The following is an 18,734-nucleotide window of genomic DNA, read 5'->3' on the forward strand; positions in this document are numbered from 1 at the left end:
TCCCTCGTGTACATGTGTATCATCTTATGCGGGAACATGGTGTTCACTGCGACGAGATTATTGGCAACGCAGAAATCAACAATCCTCTCACCATTGTTGTTAACCACAGGCTCACCATGCCGGCCAACAGCTCCGCCACTTCCCTCTGGCTGGTTTCCGACTCTGCCGTTGAGATCTAATACAATGATTTCCCCTCGAGTGTCATCCACCACATTCTGTAGCTCTTCGTGGAACCTATCCTTCTCCTCCTTTCTTACATCGTCGTTCACTCCGTAAACCACAATAAATGTCATCAGCTCCATCTCTGGATCTAATCGTATGCTGACCGTTAGAATTCTATCCGTGTGGAATTTCCAATCCTGAATCTTGTTTCTGAAGTTCTTGTGAATCAGTAGTGCTACTCCTGATTTGGCCCTTAATCTGATGTTAACTCCACTATAAATGAGCACATGATCGTTCACTATTGTATCTACCCCTTGACCTTTCTTTTTTGTCTCTGTCAGTGCCAGCACTACAAGTCTTGCTCTCTCGAATTCTGCCACTAATTCATTCTCCTTTCCAGCTAATCCTCTTATATTCCATGTTCCAAATCTCATAATCCTTTTTCCTCGCCATGTTGCCATCGGGTTCAGCAGTCCGGTGTATCTCTCGTTTTGACTTTTCATGAGAATTATTTCTGGCATGTGAGATATGGGCCCACAGTGCCTATAGGGCAGTGAGGGCGCTGCCCTCTTTTGGCCTCTGCCCCTGCCATGCTGCAACTTCAGGACTGGTGGTGTTCTCATTCCCTACTCCCTGAGACAAAGATTTTCTTCCTTCAGGACCTACAGCTGAAGGTCTGTCATTTAGTCTGGCCCCTCATCCTCGACCTTACCGGCAAGGGTGACCCTGCCAGGAGCCGAAGCTCCCGCCGGCATCGCTCTCGGGATCACTGAGGCTCGCAAGCCTCCCCACCACGTCAAGGTACCAGACCATGGGGGAGGGACATTAAACACAACTGTTAAAACTTGAAAAGTCACAAGAAAAGACAGTATCAATAGGCGCACTTCTTCAGCCTATCACCGGGCGTCATCTGGGAGATAGTGGGTTCAAACCCCACTATTGGCAGCCCTGAAGATGGTTTTCCGTGGTTTCCCATTTTCATACCAGGGAAATGCTGGGAAGGTGACTTTTGACATAAGACGAAGGTCACCCTTACTTCCACAGCTTAAGCAACCTCCACTTCTTCCTCCTTATCATTATTCACCTCTCCAGATGTGTAGTCTGCCAGTATGTGATCTAAAGTTCCGACCTCTGCATTGCTGACACTGTGATCAGATGTGTTGTAATTATTAAAGTCGGTGTCAGTCGGCATAAATACGAGCCAGTCAGCTGTCTCTTGCTCTCTTAATGCTAGCAACATCTTCACCTCAAGGCACAAAGCTGCTCTTTCTGAAGCCGTTCTGAATGGTTGACCGGTTATACATATCAAAGCTTCAGTCACAAAATGGAGAGTTCGTAGAACGTTTCAGATGAGTTGTCAAGCAGTCCCCCAATGATCATTGCTGCAGCCTTCCTGATCAGCTGCATGCGATTGTATGAATGATCCCCAGATCTAATGGTTGCAGTTGACTGTTGCGGTTTGAAGGCAAAAGCACAACCTTGACATTTCTCAGAGAATTCTAAGTTTTTTTGCGATGAGTCCAGCATTGGTCAATGAACAGAAGAATCTTTCTGATTTTGGAGCCCACATGCTGATCCACATGAACAAGATTCTCCTCGAAAATTATGGTCATCTTTCAAGCTTGTAAATTGGTCTGTACTTGGTTAGTAGCTTTCACTGATGCTTGTTAAATTTTCCAGTAACAAGTGGAAAGAGCTTTTCACTTCTGTCAACCTTACAGGCCAGAAGAACTATAACCCTCTGCATTGATTTTTCACCACTGTGACATGGGACATTTTTGGCATCTTGTTGGGTTGAAAATTATACAGTAGAAAAGTCCAGTTTTGTCATTGTTGATCGTGTCTTTTGAGTCATAACCTTTTGATTTACTGCAGAAGCTGAACTTTCCAGCTGCTGACCTTAGCAGGATTAACAGCCGCACTACCTCTAGAAACCGTTCTGTAAACAAGATTGTCTTTTCTTGAATCAGTTGGTTCAGCAGTTTGATGCTCTGATGGCATCGATTCAAAGCATTGTGGTGATATGTAGCGCCTTTCCTTTAGACGTGATCGATCCGTGTTAGAATTGGCACCCCAGGTTTGCTTAAACCAACTTGTAAGGATGGACTCCAACTCCTCCAATGGTGACACCTTCAAGGATTTGCAGTCATTTCAGAAGAAAGAGCTGCAACACACAAAACAATTCTTTATTTTCACTCGTACCTTCACGTTTCTGTTTAATATAGAAATATGCGAACCAGGTCTTGCAGCCAATTCCATGTACATCCCCGTGTGGGCACCAACCTGTTCCAAAAGTTCCATTTTCTTCTCCTTGAGTACGTGTTACAACACGTAAAAGTTACTAAAACAATGGTAATTCACGGTGTTAAGAGATTGTATATGTATTGTATTGATGAAGACGACAGTATTGCAGTAGTGCGGAGTGCTTTGTTTAACCTTGATTTCTCACTGCTTTGGTTTACCAAACAAATGCTATGCACTACAGTTCTCACTCTTGGTAGGCCACCGATGTATCGATTATCGCCATTGTTCTCCACAGCCGTTGGTAGGAATGTACATAATGTTGCAAATATTTCGAGTCATTCTATTTACCAATAGGGAAGTATGTAATATATTCCAACCAATAACTCGTAGGATTGAGATTTTTCCTTATTGCAAGAGTTCAAAATCCTGGCATATTTTTGAGGAAATCATAAAGTGAAGAAAAGCAAGTTCAAGGCAACTTTTACGTTAATTGTACGGACTTGCAGTACGGACGTATGATGTAAGGTTGGGGAAAACTTAAAATCAGAGATTGTAAATTTGAAGTTTAACTGCAGTGACATTATTTTAAGTATAATATAAACTTAAATCTTAATGGATATTTTCTGTTCACATTTTTGAACAATGTTCGGCTTTTAGAAGTCTTTTTCTCCTCTCTTTCTTTGATGTAAATCTGGTCACCGTATGTGTGAGTACATATCAAGTAATTGAATAATTTATTTTGTGTGTCTCCAGGAACGCATGTTTGCGTCAGTAGCAGACTTGATCACGTTGTGCATCTTCCTGGCCATATCCCCTTCTGTCCGTGAAGCATCAACACTGTTGGCTCGCGGAGACAAACGTGAGATCACCACCTTGAATGTAAGTTGATTGTAGTTTTACCTTGTGAAAGAATATCTGACTGAAGATAATGATCTTGTTATTAACTCCTTCGCTCTCTGCCCGAGTACGAACTTGGGCTCCCCATTACCCCCGTGCGGTGTCCACCCGAATACGTACTCGGACTTGTGCACCTTTCGCCTTAATTGCTTTGATTTTTTGTTTGTTTGCTATTTGTTTTACGTTGCACCGACACAGATAGGTCTTATGACGATGATGGGATAGGAAAGGCCTAGGAATGGGAAGGAAGCGGCCGTGGCCTTAATTAAGGAACAGCCCCAGCATTTGCCTGGTGTGAAAATGGGTAACCACGGAAAACCGTTTTCAGTGCTGCCGACAGTGGGGTTCGAACCCACTACCTCCTGGATGCAAGCTCACAGCTGCGCGCTCCAAACCGCACGGCCAACTCGCCCGTTGCTTTGATTTTAGGTGAAAGTGAACGCATATGCCATCTTGTAACAAATTGAAAGGTCCAAAAGCTTTTTTTTTTTCCTCGGAAATGTAGGCGTTCTTTATGTATTTCGACCTCCTGAATCATATGAACCGCAGTTCTTGCATAAATTGCATGTTTTGCAATGATCATAATATACACGAAAACATGATATGAAGAACAAGCAGCTGTTCACCCCTTGCGGCACCAACAGAGTCGGAATGTGTATCAGCTGTTCCTTCACATCAAATATTTGAAAGTAAAAGTGATGATGAGCTGCCCTACAGCAAACTACCCTAACAATGGGATCCAAAGATTGCATGCCAATGTTTTCCCTAATATTTTCAAGAATATAGCCTACGCCTGAGAGTAATGAAACTTTTCCTAGTGCATTACAGGTTCATTATTGACAATCTGTATGTCAGTGTCCAGCTCCATGGCTAAATGGTTAACGTGCTGGCCTTTGGTCACAGGGGTCCCGGGTTCGATTCCCGGCAGGGTCGGGAATTTTAACCATCATTGGTTAATTTCACTGTCACTGGGGCTGGGTGTATGTTTCGTCTTCATCATTTCATCCTCATGCCAACGCGCAGGGCGGCGCCTACGGGAGTCAAATCAAAAGACCTGCACCTGGCGAGCTGAACATGTCCTCGGACACTCTTGGCACTAAAAGCCATACGCCATTTGTATGTCAGTTTGTTTGTGAAATTTATTATTATTATTATTATTATTATTATTATTATTATTATTGTTGTTGTTGTTGTTGTTGTTGTTGTTATTATTATTATTATTATTATTATTATTATTATTATTATTATTATTATTATTATTATTATTATTATTATTATTTTGAATTTAGGAATTATACTTTTTGAATTGGTTGTACATTTTTCTAGTTGAAATGTTTACGTAATTTTGTGGCTACATGACTGTCCTCAGTGTATTAGCCTTACATAGACGTATAAAAACTTCGTAATTTTATTTCTTACCTTGTGGATATTTTGTATTTTAGTTAGACAAGTAAAAGTTGCTCAACATGGCTGTCACCATAAGATTTAACGTTGCTAGTTCTAGGATATTTAGCTGTTTGATTAACCATAAAAGTGCTTATTATGTATTGAAGATAAACATATGCTGTCACAGACTTTTGTTTCATAGATTTCGTTAAGAGCTAAAACTGTTGCTCTATAATAATTTAGGCAGTGTATTCGCTTTTAAGAGTACCAGCTACTTCATTTTGTCAACTTTAAATTGCTTGCTCTGGAGGCAAGCCTGTAATCATCTAGAATACAAACAGATCTCCTCTCTTTATAATATTAGTAGATATCAGTCTGTAATAACACTGAATTCTGTTGTATTCTTAGAATTTTCAGATGCAGGTAGCCAAGATCCAGAGAGATGCTGTGTGGTGGTTGCACGAGTCTGCTATGAAGATGTACAGGCCTAGTCCTGCAGACTTTGTTCATGCATTACACAAGGTGAGAGGAACTTGGGGAGCGGAGAGCAATATTGTTGATATTAAAGAAATCGCCAAGATCATAAAAATTTGTCCCACACAGTGGCGAGGTTGCCTATGTTGCTCTGGTATCCATTTAGGAGGTCATGGGCTGCGTCAGTGTGTGAATCTACACAACAGATCCGTGTAGCAGGGCGTCCTCCTACCCCAGTTTCCAGTCATCATCGTCATCATCATTTTCACTTCCCCTTGTCCAGCTCCTGCCAGGTCAGGGTGTTTTTAGGCTATTGTTGCGATGGGGTCGCCATTCCCAAAGGCATTTTAGAGCTGCTGCCAGCAATTATTCAGGCCACTCCTTACTTGGGGAACAGTTGGCCTTGCACCCGCTCCTAACATGGGAAATAAACGCTGCTGATGAATAGGGCACTCATACTATTACCCTAGAACTGATCTTCCTCTTCCGCAATCTCCACCGTTCAGAAGTCCATCTTCTCCGCTGTTGATTCGCATCCTTAGCTAGGACCCTTACCAGATGAGAGACACCGGGTGAGTGTTCTCTGGGACTCACATAGGCAGGGGTGCCACTCCCTGGAGAGGGCTGTCTTTGAAGAACGTCCCTACCTGCTACCCCAGTTTTCAGTACAGATTTAAAATAAATACTCCTGATTAAAAATGTATTCTGATGACATAGTCTATGTAGAGATTTGTGGTAATAGCCCAATTTAACAATGGAAGCGATAATCAGCAAATTAAAATATGGATGATTTAAAGCATGTAATGATTGAAAAACGTTTAATAACTGTAGTGTGGATTCCTGAGTGACTGCATACTGAGCAACCATGTGCACAAATTATTACCAACTTGTTATTGAATACTTTTTTAAAGTAGGAAAGATCGTAATATGAAAATAAAGTTGGAATTCAAGATTACTAATTGCAGCAAATATTCCTTTATAGAAAGAGGAATTAGGGATTGGAATAATGTATCTATACTAAGGGAGATGTTTGATAAATTTCCAACTCCTCTGAAGAGTAGGTAAACAATTGATAGGGAATCTGCCTCCTGCGCAACAGCCCTATTGCAGATGAGGGATTGATTGACTGACTGATTGATTGATTATTGGCAGGGAATGAAAGACTTTTTGTGACAGGATCTGTAAAGGATGCAGCTCGGTGTGAGAGATCATCGAACATTTCGAAACTTGTGCTACTCTTCAAGAATCAACCTCCGCTTAAGTCAAGCCGTTAGTATGCTTCAGAATTGGATATTCGCCGTTCCCAGCTCCTAGCAGTAGCAGACAAATGGAAGGATCTTTGTACCGATGAATGTGCTGTTTATTGAAGATAGGTATGTTCATTTTTGGTCCAAGGGGAATCCACATTTATTTCAAGAAACTGAACAATGTCCACCTCGCACTTTTATTATTTGGGCGGGGGTAACAGATAATCTTGTTATACCTGATGAGTCAGGAGACTTGTGGTTAATGAATAGTTGTTTCGTGAACTCCAAAGAATGAGCATATCTAACACTGTGTGCCTACATCTGCGATTGTGCCGTGATTTTCTTTTCCTAAACCTGTGGATTGGTCGGCGATCTGAGAACCTTCCTTCACGTTTGCCACGACCACTATACAAAACTTAGAATGTCCGTAAAAAAGTTCTGCATTGCAAACGAGTTGAAGAATGCGTTCATGACTGATGCTACAAATGGACGTGCAGACTTATCCATCCATGCAGATCATGGACAAATGCATATTGCTGTTTTGTATACATCATAGACGGCCAAATATATTTTAAATCTACATTGAAAGCAGAGGCATGTAGACATTTTTGCCCACCATATAGAAAAAGAATGTCCTTTTTCATTGCAGTGAAACCTCGTTAGCGCATTCCTCATTAACACGTTTTCCCACTTAGCACATCATAAATTTAAAGTCCCAATACTCATCGTATTAAATCTATATAAAATCTATATTAAAAAAAAAAAAAAACCTCACTTATTGCGACACAAATTTTCGCTTTTTTTTTTTTTTTTTAATCTAAGAATTTCATTTTTGTCCGTATTGAACTGAGAATGGAAGATAGGAAACTTAAAAGGGTCCACCTTTTCAATACAAATAAATGTTATAGTTTATTTACAACATGTATTAACATTTGGAACTAGTTTCGACGCTGTTTGGCGTCATCTTCAGCCAAAATGTGGGAAATAGGCATAGCATGTAGACATTTATATTATACAAGGTGTTACATCAGTGTGATTAAATGAGAGAATATGAAGACGTGAAGTACAATGTCAGTTTCAAAATGGTCATGAAGTGCGAGTCAGAATTGTATAAACATGAGATAACATAAACACATAAACAAAAAAACATATAAACTGTAACAAAACCATGTAGAAGTACGAGATGATTGGCATTGGAGATTCAAATTATTTCAGACACTCAGTGTCGAAGCTAGTTCCAAGTGTATATACATGTTGTAAATAAACTATAACATTTATTTGTATTGAAAAGGTGGACCCTTTTAGGTTTCCTATCTTCCACAAATTTTCGCAATTAGTGCTTAGAACGATCACATTTTTCCTAGACCTGAAAATATTAATGTATTTGACATCCCTTGTGAAAGAAACTATTTCCTTGTGTTGCTTGTTGTGTAAAGGGGCCTAACATCTATGTCATCGGCCCAACGTGATTTCCAACTCGGGTAAGAGCCATCGCCAGAGCTGTGTGATTACGGGAAAAGGATAAATTGCACTTTTGGGGAGCAAGCCATTAGCCTGAGGAATATTCAGTTTTGCTTGCCGGTTAACAGCAGAGTGAGCCTGTTTGTGCTTTTATTTTGCATTCCATGGAGAAGGTTGTATTTTGTGTTGAGTGGTACAGTGAAGTGTGGGTATTATTTGTCACGTGATACGGTAGCCTATGTGTATCTGGATTGGGAACATAATCATGTGAAATTGACTAGCATGTGCATATTTGTCTTGTGATAGCCCAGTTATGGATATGGAAAAAATTGTGAAATTCCTTGATAATGAAGTCAAAATTAAAATCTGTCAGAAAGTGGACTGACATAAGCGCGCAGAGGTCGCGAATGTTGATACTTGCACCTTCGAATTTCGACTTGATCACTCAAGCTGGTGGAAGTTTTGTTCAATTCAAAATGGCGGCCAAAATTTCCTCGCAGATCGCATTTGCACATGGTTGAATGTAACCTCGAATTTGTTGTTTATGAGTGTGACCAAAAAATAATCTTAAATAACCCACTGCTCTGAAATAAAAGAATTCTACTAATATTTGTTTTAGAAAGAGTGTGATCTGCAATAATACGTCGATATTTTTGCTGGTCCCTGTGCACATGTTTTTTCCTATTTGTTGTCTGGTGTTTTTCATACCTTTCAGAGTACTTGTTGTTTTAAAATCCCCAGTGGAAAAGGTTTTTATATTTGTTCTCTCTTGTTTTTCACACCTTTTAATACTTTCCTATCGTCTTTAGAAATGGTAGCTAGGCCTATAATTTTCAGTGTGCCCGCGGATACACGACATAAAATACCCTCATCTCAAAAAAAAAATTCTGGTCTTTCCATATACCTGTTGGATAATTTTTATTCGTATATTCATCAGTACGATTTCTCACTTGATGCGTTGTTTTTCCTTGTCCCCTGCAGAAACGTCTTAACGAGGTTTCACTGTACATGAACAAGTTTTTCTGCATAGGGAACAGACGGAGAGCAGAAACGGACCACGCAAGCACCTGTAGATAAGTCCAAAGGTTTTGTCACCGGTGGGTGGAATAAGAATGATGGTGACAGTTTCTAGGTAGGTGAATCTATCAGATAAGTGGGATGTTTAAAGTTTTTAATAGTGAAATGAAAACTGGATCTGACTGGGAATAGGAAGATCAAGACTGCGATGGCCTCATACGGTTTTGGCTAAAGTATTGGTATTTGTTTATTGCAAGTTTGTAACCGTTTTGATCTCCACTCAAATGTCCACAGAAAAAGGGTCTATTTAGTTCACAAGTCTACATGGCTAGTGACACAGAACTGATGTACACATTGACTGAATAGGGTGCTTGTTGTCCGTTTCTCACACTAGGTGTACTGGCACTCTGTAGCTATTGCGGTGGCATGCATGATCTGTGCTTCTAGGAGTAGGGCAGTTATTGTAGCTTTACACAGTTACAGACGTAATTTAGACCATGTTGCTGAATTGTTATTGCTATTGATGGTGTATGGTCAGGTTTGTGCAGACAATCTTGGTTACATTCCAGAAGTGCTGCTGGTTATACCAAGCCTTCAGTCCTGTTGTTGACTACCATTTGGTGTTGGCGAACGTATTTGTGAGCATTGTGGAGTCTGTCTGTATGTTATCTGTCACTGGCTCTGTTCCAAGTTGCCAGTAGTTTGTTCAATCAGTACAGCTAAAGATGTACTGGACCCATCAATCCAACCTGGAAGCAAGAATGGAGTAACGACTCTCTGCCAGTGTTAAAACCGATACTGTTAATTTTCCTCGTAGTGCAAATCATGATGGATGTGCTGACAAGTGGTGCATTTTGCAGACATTTTGTTGAGGATTGTCTCCTGCCTTCCTACTCTAGAGATTTCGTGGGTTCCTTGGATGCTGCTCCAGAGGCCCTACGATTTATAAATAATTAGCATTTCCTGCAGATTCACCCGTGTTGAAGCCAGAATTAGACACTGGATTTGAACATTCATCATCTTTCTCTCATCCAGCTCCCACCGAGTTTGGATGTTTATGGCGCCTTTTAGTCTTCTAACCAACCACCATTGTTCCTCAACTGTGTTCCAATCCAGGCTTCTTTTAATTATACAATTCTTGATTGTTTTCATCCATCTTAGTCTGGGTCTCCCCCCTCCACTCAGATATGTACTGCAGATCACCTGTTACTCTAGCTGGTAAGAATCGTACACTGTTTATATGCTGGTCTTTGAATATGATACATATGGTTGAATTGTATGTTGTTCATTGATTTTTCAATGATGTGAAAGTTAGTGAGATCTCAAAAATAAAAATAAAAAAGTTCTACGGCACCACGCTTGGTGCCCTAACAGCTGCATTACTAATTGTCTTTCTTGAAAGTTGGCATCTCTGCAATAACAGTAAAACATTGTCGAACTTCACACCACCTAGCTGCAAAATTTGCATTTCTGCGTTAAATAATCTTGCAACCATTCCCAACTTTCCTTTCAGTAGAGTCTGAAGTTTTGTCTAAGGTAATCCAGATGTTTTTATTTTCACAAATTGAACAAATTTGTTGTAGAGTTTGCTGGTAATTTTGGAAGATACTTTTGTCTCAACGTTGACTCTCCGGGAACGTCAAGATTTGAAGAGTTGGAGAGAAAAGTCCTTAATACAGGATTATTTGCCTTAAAAAGGGGTATTTGGCTGGTGCAAATGCCGTTCACAATAACAGGAAAATGTAGAAGGTTCTGCAGAAGAAGCTGTAACTGCATCACTAATTGGAGATTGTTTCATCATGCATGAAACTGCAGTGAGGTATTGTGTAACTTGAGATTGCCATTCAGCCTTTATTGCTTTACCACCTGGTTGGCAGAACAGAATGTGTCCATCTGAAGTAAAATCATCCTTAAATTCTGCATTTCTTCAACAAATTGCTGTAAACAATAACTTGTTACTTTAGACATTGTAGTATTGCCATGCACTTCACAGCACCAGAAATGAACTACAGTACGTGCGAGTGATATTGATCTGATACCATGAAGTGGAAAGTGCAATATCGCTATTGGCAACGGAGTCTCCAGCTTCTGTGGCGAGTGCGACCGATATCTGCAAGCTGATATACAGAAATAGAATAACATACACTCTGCTTTTAGGCCAGCAAATGTTTATACTGCCGTCCTAAGTCGAAAGGGAATATCTCGTTTCTGAATTTCCTTTTTTTACTGTAGTAATGTGAATGGTCACTCTACTTATTTCCTCAGCAAAATGGCCATATCTCACTTTGATGAAAGTCACTAAAGCGTTACGACCTATCTCAAACGTTTATATTGAAATCGTGTATTAATTATCAGAGTCCTGTTTTACTTGACAATGAGATCTAGTTAAGGAAGTGCAATTAGTATCAGTATATAACACAAAAACAGTAAACTTTTATTTAAAGAGAGATATGATTTTACAATGGCGAAAAATGAAAGTATCCTCCTATTCAATATAGGAGGATACTTTCATTTTTCGCCATTGTAAAGTGAAAACCGTCAATACGGAATGATTCTAATATCTTGTAATAAGAGATATGATTTGTAATTTAAGGAATCTTTCATTTGCCAAACATTTCAATTTCTTGAGATACACCCTTTATGGTATTTGTACCACTTTTATTTATTTGAGCTACGTGTTACAAATAGTATCTGCTTAATTTTGACTTTACCAAACATGTTGGTTGCCTGGTACATTTTATGTTGCTATAGGCTGAAACACTACGGGTTCATACTCCATTGCTGGCAGCCCAGAAAGATGGTTTCCCATTTTCACACTTGGCAAATGGCTGGGCTTACTGTATGTTAACTTACCAGTCGTATTCCAGAAATGTTCCGGTGTTAGTTCGACATTGAAAAAAGAAAATAAATTGTAATAGTTAAGCTCTTTTCACCCCAGTGCTGGCAGCTAGTGACATTGCACTGTCCTGATGAGCCTGCTACAACACCATGAGACCTAAAGAGCTTGAATACTTCAATATTTGCGATTGGTGAAATAAAATTACAGTCTACTTTTTGGAATGTAAGATTTGATATTCAGCTTCTATACTATTTCCACAGTTATTTTAATTTAGACAAAACCTTAAAGTGTAAAACGCAAGCACAACTTTCAGTATTTGGATTATACTTTGTCAGACATATCAGCTGCATGCCAGATGTTGTGAAAGAGCCATACTGAGCTGCCTCTGTATAGTAACTTATTTTCTCCTCTTGGTATCTTCAGGTACTGTTCATGGAGCATCAGGAGCAGTATTATAATAAGGACACTTGGCCACCTGAGAATGATCGTAACTTGATGCTACGATTGGCCTCTGAAGTTCCTGTTCTGCAGCACGCACTCATTCGCATCTTCCTGATTGGTCTCTCTAAGGTGAGTTGAAATGTTTTGACAGAAAGATAGCATAAACATAATGCTCAGGTAAGCAAGCAAGAGGGGACAATGACAATCTCCACATCTGCATTCCCTGCTGTCTTCTCTCACTATGTGTGACTTGATTTGCACCTGTTTGTTCAGTTCTGTTACTTTTACTTCTCTGTTCAGTTAAGTCTTTTACCCTTTACTTTTTGTCATGTCTATTTTCCAGTGTTTATCCAGCTTTCTTCTTGTCCTACCATTCGCACATTAAGACAAGATAGCTCCTCAAGGAGCGTTGAAACAACAAGCAAGTTGGCTACACAGTCCAGGTCATGTACTTGTCAACTTGCATACGGGAGATAGTAGGTGTGAAACCTAATGTCGACACACCTGAAGCCATTAGACCTGTCTGTGTTGAAGCGTGCCCACATGATAAAGCTGGATGGTGGTGATAGTGGTGATTATTGTTTCAAGAGCAAGTACAACTTCTATATAATACTAATCAGAGAGAAAAAATGGAAGGGATCCGACATTTGGAAAAATGAAGGTATCGATCAGAGGAAGAGAAGGGCATATGGGGCGTGAAAATGAAAGACTCCCTAGGCCTCGAGTGCTCTAATACCACCGGGGTTGGAAAAGAACAAAGAAGGTCGGGATAGGATAGATGAAAGTGAGGAGCCTGGACTCAGCTAAGGGCCCTGTGGTTATTAACCCACGCTCTCAAGTTAAGAGCCCATGGGGCCCCTTACGACAGGCACAGGGGTTTGATAAAGCCGGGAAGCAGAAACAAGAGATGGAGGTACAAGAGATGGAGGTACAAGAGATGTCTCTCTTCCCATACTGACCTGCCATTGTTCCTGTTCAACAGAATATGGAGTGATGGAGTGTTTCCATACCAAGATCCATTATACGCCAATATGCCTTACAAAACTGTCAGAAAGGATGGTTAACCGGCATCTTGTGTGGGCAATGGAAAAGGAAGGTCTCTTGTCTAACTACCAGTGTAATTTTCACTCTCATCGGCCTGCCACTGATCATCTGGTCAGACTGGACAGTGCCATTTAGGAGGCTTTTCTCCGGAAGGAACACCTTGCCGCCGTGTTTTTTGACCTGGACATAGCTTTCGATACTGCCTGGCGATATGGGATTCTCTCCACACTACACCAGTGGGGATTTCGGGGAAATTTGGCAATGTTTATTGAGAACTTCGTGTTGGGATCTATACCGAGTGTCACGCTGTTTACAATCTCCATCTACGGCATAGTTGCCGTTGCTGGGCCCGCAGTCTTTCCATCGTTGTATGTAGACGATTTAGCTCTACATTACAGCTCCGGAAGGGCGGCGTTTGTATAGAGACAGCTACAGCAAGCTATTAACCAAGTCGACAGATGGGCCCTGCAACTTGGTTTTTGATTTTCAGCTGCGAAAACCCCAGTTGTATACTTCTGTCGACGTCGGCTTGTGCATCATGAACCAGAGCTCCGCTTGTGAAACAGTGTCTTACCAGTGGTAGACACCTGCAGATTCCTAGGCCTCTATTTTGATGAAAGACTAACGTGGCAGCCCCACATCCGTCAGCTGAAGGTTGCCTGCATGAAGAGATTTAACATGCTTAAGTTTCTCAGCGGCACTTCGTGAGGGACTGACCGTGCGGTGCTGCTACATTTTTTCACGACAGCGGTTCTCTCCCCAATGGACTATGGTAGTACGGCTTATGGCTCAGCATCAAGATCTATGTTGTGCCTTTTAGACAGTGTTCAACATAGTTGAGTTAGGTTGGCGGCGGGAGCTTTCCGTACTAGCCCCATTCCCAGCCTACTCGCTGAAGCAGGTGTTCCATCTTTACGAATACGAATGCAGCATGTACTCCTCACGAACACTGCAAAAATTCGTGGAATGCTACTGCATTCAAGCTATCAATGCATATTTAGTGCCCAATACCACCAGAGGTACCAAGACCGGCTGAATGCTTCACGGCCAGTTGGGATTCGAATTGGTAGCTTGTGACATAAGTTAGATATGGCTCTTAAATTTAAGAATTTCATTTTTAAGTCCGTATTGAACCAAGAATAATAGGTAAGTAGAATTTTAAAAATTCCACCTTTTCAATACTAATATTAAACTAAATAAGTTATAACATTTACTTGGAACTAGTTTCGACGCTGGTGAGCGTCATCTTCGGCCAAATATGAGAACAGGCAATCGTAAATATACATAATTATCATTATATCAGTGCACATAAAAACACCCTTAATATGGAACTTATGATGCCCCTAAAAGTATCTGGAGAATGAAACTTCAAATAATCACAATTTCAAAATCTTGAAGTCACGATTAGAACGACACGTAACACAACATAATTCTTTTCACTCAAGTTAGAACTTTGAAAGTATTGAGTTCGGCTTAGAGCTGTAAAATTCTCAAATAAATAAAAATTCTTGTCATAAATGATATGTTATTCAAAGATCGAACCACATATAGAGTTTCTCTGTAAATATGACAGTCACAGTTAGAATGACATTTAATTATTTTACTCAAGATGGAATCTTGGAAGTCCTGAGTTCTACTTAGAGTAGGAAGGTTCTCAGTTTAAATAAAAGGTCTTGTCAAGCAGCAATGATGAATCATGTATAAAGTTTCTTTATAAACATTAAAATTATTCTTTAAAAAAAAAAAAAAACTGTGAACAGTTGCCTGTTACAACTTATTTAGTTTAATATTAGTATTGAAAAGGTGGATTTTTAATTTTACTTATCTATTAGATGTGGCTATCAGTGGTTGTCTTGAGCAGACTTATAGTGAGGTACCTCCGTGGTTAGTTCCGCGACCAGATATTCGGCTAAATCTACACCGTGGACCCAAGGTAAACACGGATGCCTCTGTTCATCGGAGTATTTTCAGGACTTTGTTCACCAGTATCCGGCCGCAAAGCTTGTCTTCACGGATGGCTCTAAGATCAGAGGAAATGTTCGTTGCTGAGCCACACCCTCCCCATCTATCACTACATAAATCAGCGATTCAAGCAATAACTTAGTGAAATATTCACGGGGAACAATATTTGAGGCCCGGATCGTGTCGACTGGGCAAGGCGCATACATAACCCTGAGCTGAAAACCCCCCCTTGTAATCAGGCAACAAGGGCAAGACTACATCTAATTGAAATAAAAGAAGAAATGGTTTAAACCAGGGGATTTATTAAATAAATATGAGAGAAAAATTAAAGCAAGAAAAGAAAATCACACAAAATAAATAGGGAAATTCATCGTATTACTGATGGACGTACCTTGTTCTTTCTCACATAGTTGAAACATGGCGTGAAAACTCACTAATACTCTTCAAAAAAAAATGATACGTAATTTAAAATGCTCACTGCTCCTCGACACATCGCTATTACAATACCAGCAGCTTCCTTCCATCGTAAACTATTCAACCAGGTCGCCCGTTTTACCGAGATTCAAATATCCAAGGCACTGCATCATGTATTCATTAGGCAACTAACAATGCGAAAAGTTCGCATAACAATAAGCCGTGCCGGGGAACAAAAGGCAGATAAGAATAACGACAGATGAGACTGGGCACAGCCTCCATGGACCAATCAAAGCCGAGACAAGACCCAAAGAATACAATAGGTACGCCCATGCGCAAATATGAAACCAACATGGCGGGTACTCAAGCTGAGCATCAGCCATGAATGATAAATAAATATAGGTCTGCGCTGAAAACCAAACAAGGCGCAGAATTTGAAAGACAAATACAACAGGTCAACCGGCATATCAACCTTTCCTCTCCCACACATTCGAACTCACATGCATACCACATTCACGCACACACAATGAGGGTATCGGGAAAATAAAACACGAACAGCCGTTCAGATTTCGTGGTCAAATACAAACCATAAATTGTGACTCCACGGTCATTATCAGTGGGTCTCACGTACTCAAATGTTTGCGTGCGGCGTGCAATTACACATAAGGTCAGAATTGGACATTACTTTATTCACATCACTGGCATGTTGCGCCTTGTACAACCTGGATTGGTCTCTCCTGCGGTCGAGACAAGGGGCACATCATGAGGATCACGCAGTATTAAAGCACGCAGCGCACCAAATCATAACCACAGAGACCCTTTTTCAATCATAACAACAAGACCACAAATACATTCATTCAAAGCACATCGTATGACGGAGCGGAAAGATGTATGCCATCGACCGTAACATACGGGAATAAATCGTCACCAAATTTAAATATAAACCAAGTATCACATACCTGTGATTATCAATAGTAAAATCGAATAGCAGTTAGCGTGAAAGGTCCAGGCTTGAACACATTAAATGAATATTTGAGGCATAAAAATGCCACACCGAACATAGCGGCAGCCATTGTTAGTATCTGCCCCACATAGAACAGCAAAAGAACTCCACAGAGTAAAAATTATCGCTCAGCAAAACGAACGACCTCACAGATAAAAACATAGCGTGTGCTGCTCCCTACTGGACGTCATTAGACTGACACATGTAAACATTGAAAGACAAAACTGAAGGAAGCCATTCACATAATTAAATGTCAAATCGTGGAACATGCGATAAGCATGGTTCAAATATCCAGCGGCACCGCCTTTTAAAATGCTCCGAAACTCGTTGATCAGACGAGTGGACGCATTTTAAAAGAGGTCCATAACTTAAAACTACGAGCGCGCGCCCACTTAACCTAGGTACTTATGAACTACTTATATCTACAATTATTTACAGACACATGAAATTTACAAGAACAGTCACCACATTATACATTTTAAATGAGAAAGTCTGCCTCATGGGAGGTCTGTATTAGCTTGTCACGTGCAACGCTGATTTACATCAGTCCATTATTACACTGTTTCATTCGCGCACTCAGGTTGAAATCTAGGCATTCAAAGGTCAAGGCGGTTGGGTATAATATTTCCATGCACTCAGGGATCTGGATGTGAATTCAGTTCAACTCCAGCAATTCGAACCACTTCCCTTTTTTTTCTATTTCCTTTCTTTCCTTTCTTTCATTTCCGTTCTCATTCATGAAACACGAATTTTTACCTGAAAGAAAAGGCATGTTAGAAAACTGGGAATTCATTAAGGACAAGGTTAATATACACCACTACAGATACGCAAGATATGGAAATATACGAGGTTTACTGGCTTCTTTGACGGTAAGCCTTTACCATCGAGACGTGAGCCTTGCTCACCTTCTTACTTGCTACATCTTCCAGTTCTACTGTCACAGGTCCTAGGAATCTGGTTACCTTTTTAGGCTGAGACCATTTATAACATAATTTGGCCGTGACTTGATTTGCCGTTGAGCTCAATGGAAAAACTTTCACTACGACCAAGTCTCCAACTTCAAGCTTTACTCTCTTTCTGTTCCGATTGTACCTCTCAGCCACACGGTCTCGAGCCCTGGTTAACTGTGTCACTGCTTCCTTCCATTTGGCCTCTACGTCCATCGTCCTGGACGGTTTGGACAGATAACCAATATTCCACTTCAACTGCAGTGGGTCGACAAGATCCCTGCCTAGAAATAGAGCAGCCGGGGCTTGCCGGTGCGACTCATGTACACTGCTGTTGAATGCTAAAACAAAGAAATCAAGATTACAGTCCCAGCTGCGCTGGTCAGCATTGTGAAAGGCCGTCAAACAAGCTTTGAGATTTCGATGAAACCTTTCAACGTGCGAGGGTTTGGGATAGTGAGGGCTTAAAAACACATGCTTGATTCCCCACCCAAAGCATAAGTGTCGGAGCTTACGACAGTTAAAGGTGGACGCATTGTCGGTCACTATCGTCTTAGGGGGTCCGTAAATTCCAAAAATGTGCCGGGATAAGAAATGCACAACGTTGTTCGAATTTATCTTGCGCACGGGAAATAGCCAAACAAATTTTGAAAATGCATCAACGACGGACAAGATCCCAACGTTGCCACTCTTGGACTTGGTGAGGGGGCCAAAATAGTCAATGAATAACCTTTCTCCGGGGCATGTTGCTATGTCGGCAGAATGGGGTCCAACGAGAGAAGACTGCGCGGGTTTAGCCCTCTGGCAAACATCGCAACTTCTTACATACTCCAAAACATCTCTTTTCAAGTTAGGCCAGAAGTAGTCGCGAGAGATTCGATTTAAAGTTTTATATTGACCTAAATGAGCGCCCAGATAGGAGTCGTGATAAAACTGAAGTAGCATGGGCCTCAATTTCAAGGGTACGTAAATTCTGTCACTACCATTTTTCCGACTTCGACGGGACAACAATCCTCTCTTAACACTATACGACTCGTCTTCAAGAGAGCCATCCGCGATTCGTTTCAACAACTCGCGACACTCGGAGTCGTCCTTCTGGTGTTCGGAGATATCCGTGAAGGACCATGGGAAATTTTGCAAAATACTAATGGTGTTATCTTCTTCGGTTGGGACACGGTCTTCCTCAGGTTCGACCG

The 18,734-nt window shown here is 40.8% G+C and overlaps 1 protein-coding gene across 2 annotated transcripts in view; it reads left to right on the top strand.

Moving 5' to 3' along the window:
- The window catches only part of IntS1 (integrator complex subunit 1), a 480,230-nt gene that overhangs the window by 163,534 nt on the left and 297,962 nt on the right, over positions 1-18,734 (top strand). For both annotated transcript variants that reach the window (XM_067153509.2, XM_067153510.2), the window contains exons 10-12: positions 3,160-3,285; positions 5,098-5,211; positions 12,151-12,297. In XM_067153509.2, the coding sequence (XP_067009610.2) occupies positions 3,160-3,285; positions 5,098-5,211; positions 12,151-12,297 (387 nt within the window). The remainder of the gene's footprint in view (positions 1-3,159; positions 3,286-5,097; positions 5,212-12,150; positions 12,298-18,734) is intronic.

This window comes from Anabrus simplex, chromosome 9, assembly GCF_040414725.1.
Source record: "Anabrus simplex isolate iqAnaSimp1 chromosome 9, ASM4041472v1, whole genome shotgun sequence".
NCBI lineage: Eukaryota > Metazoa > Arthropoda > Insecta > Orthoptera > Tettigoniidae > Anabrus > Anabrus simplex.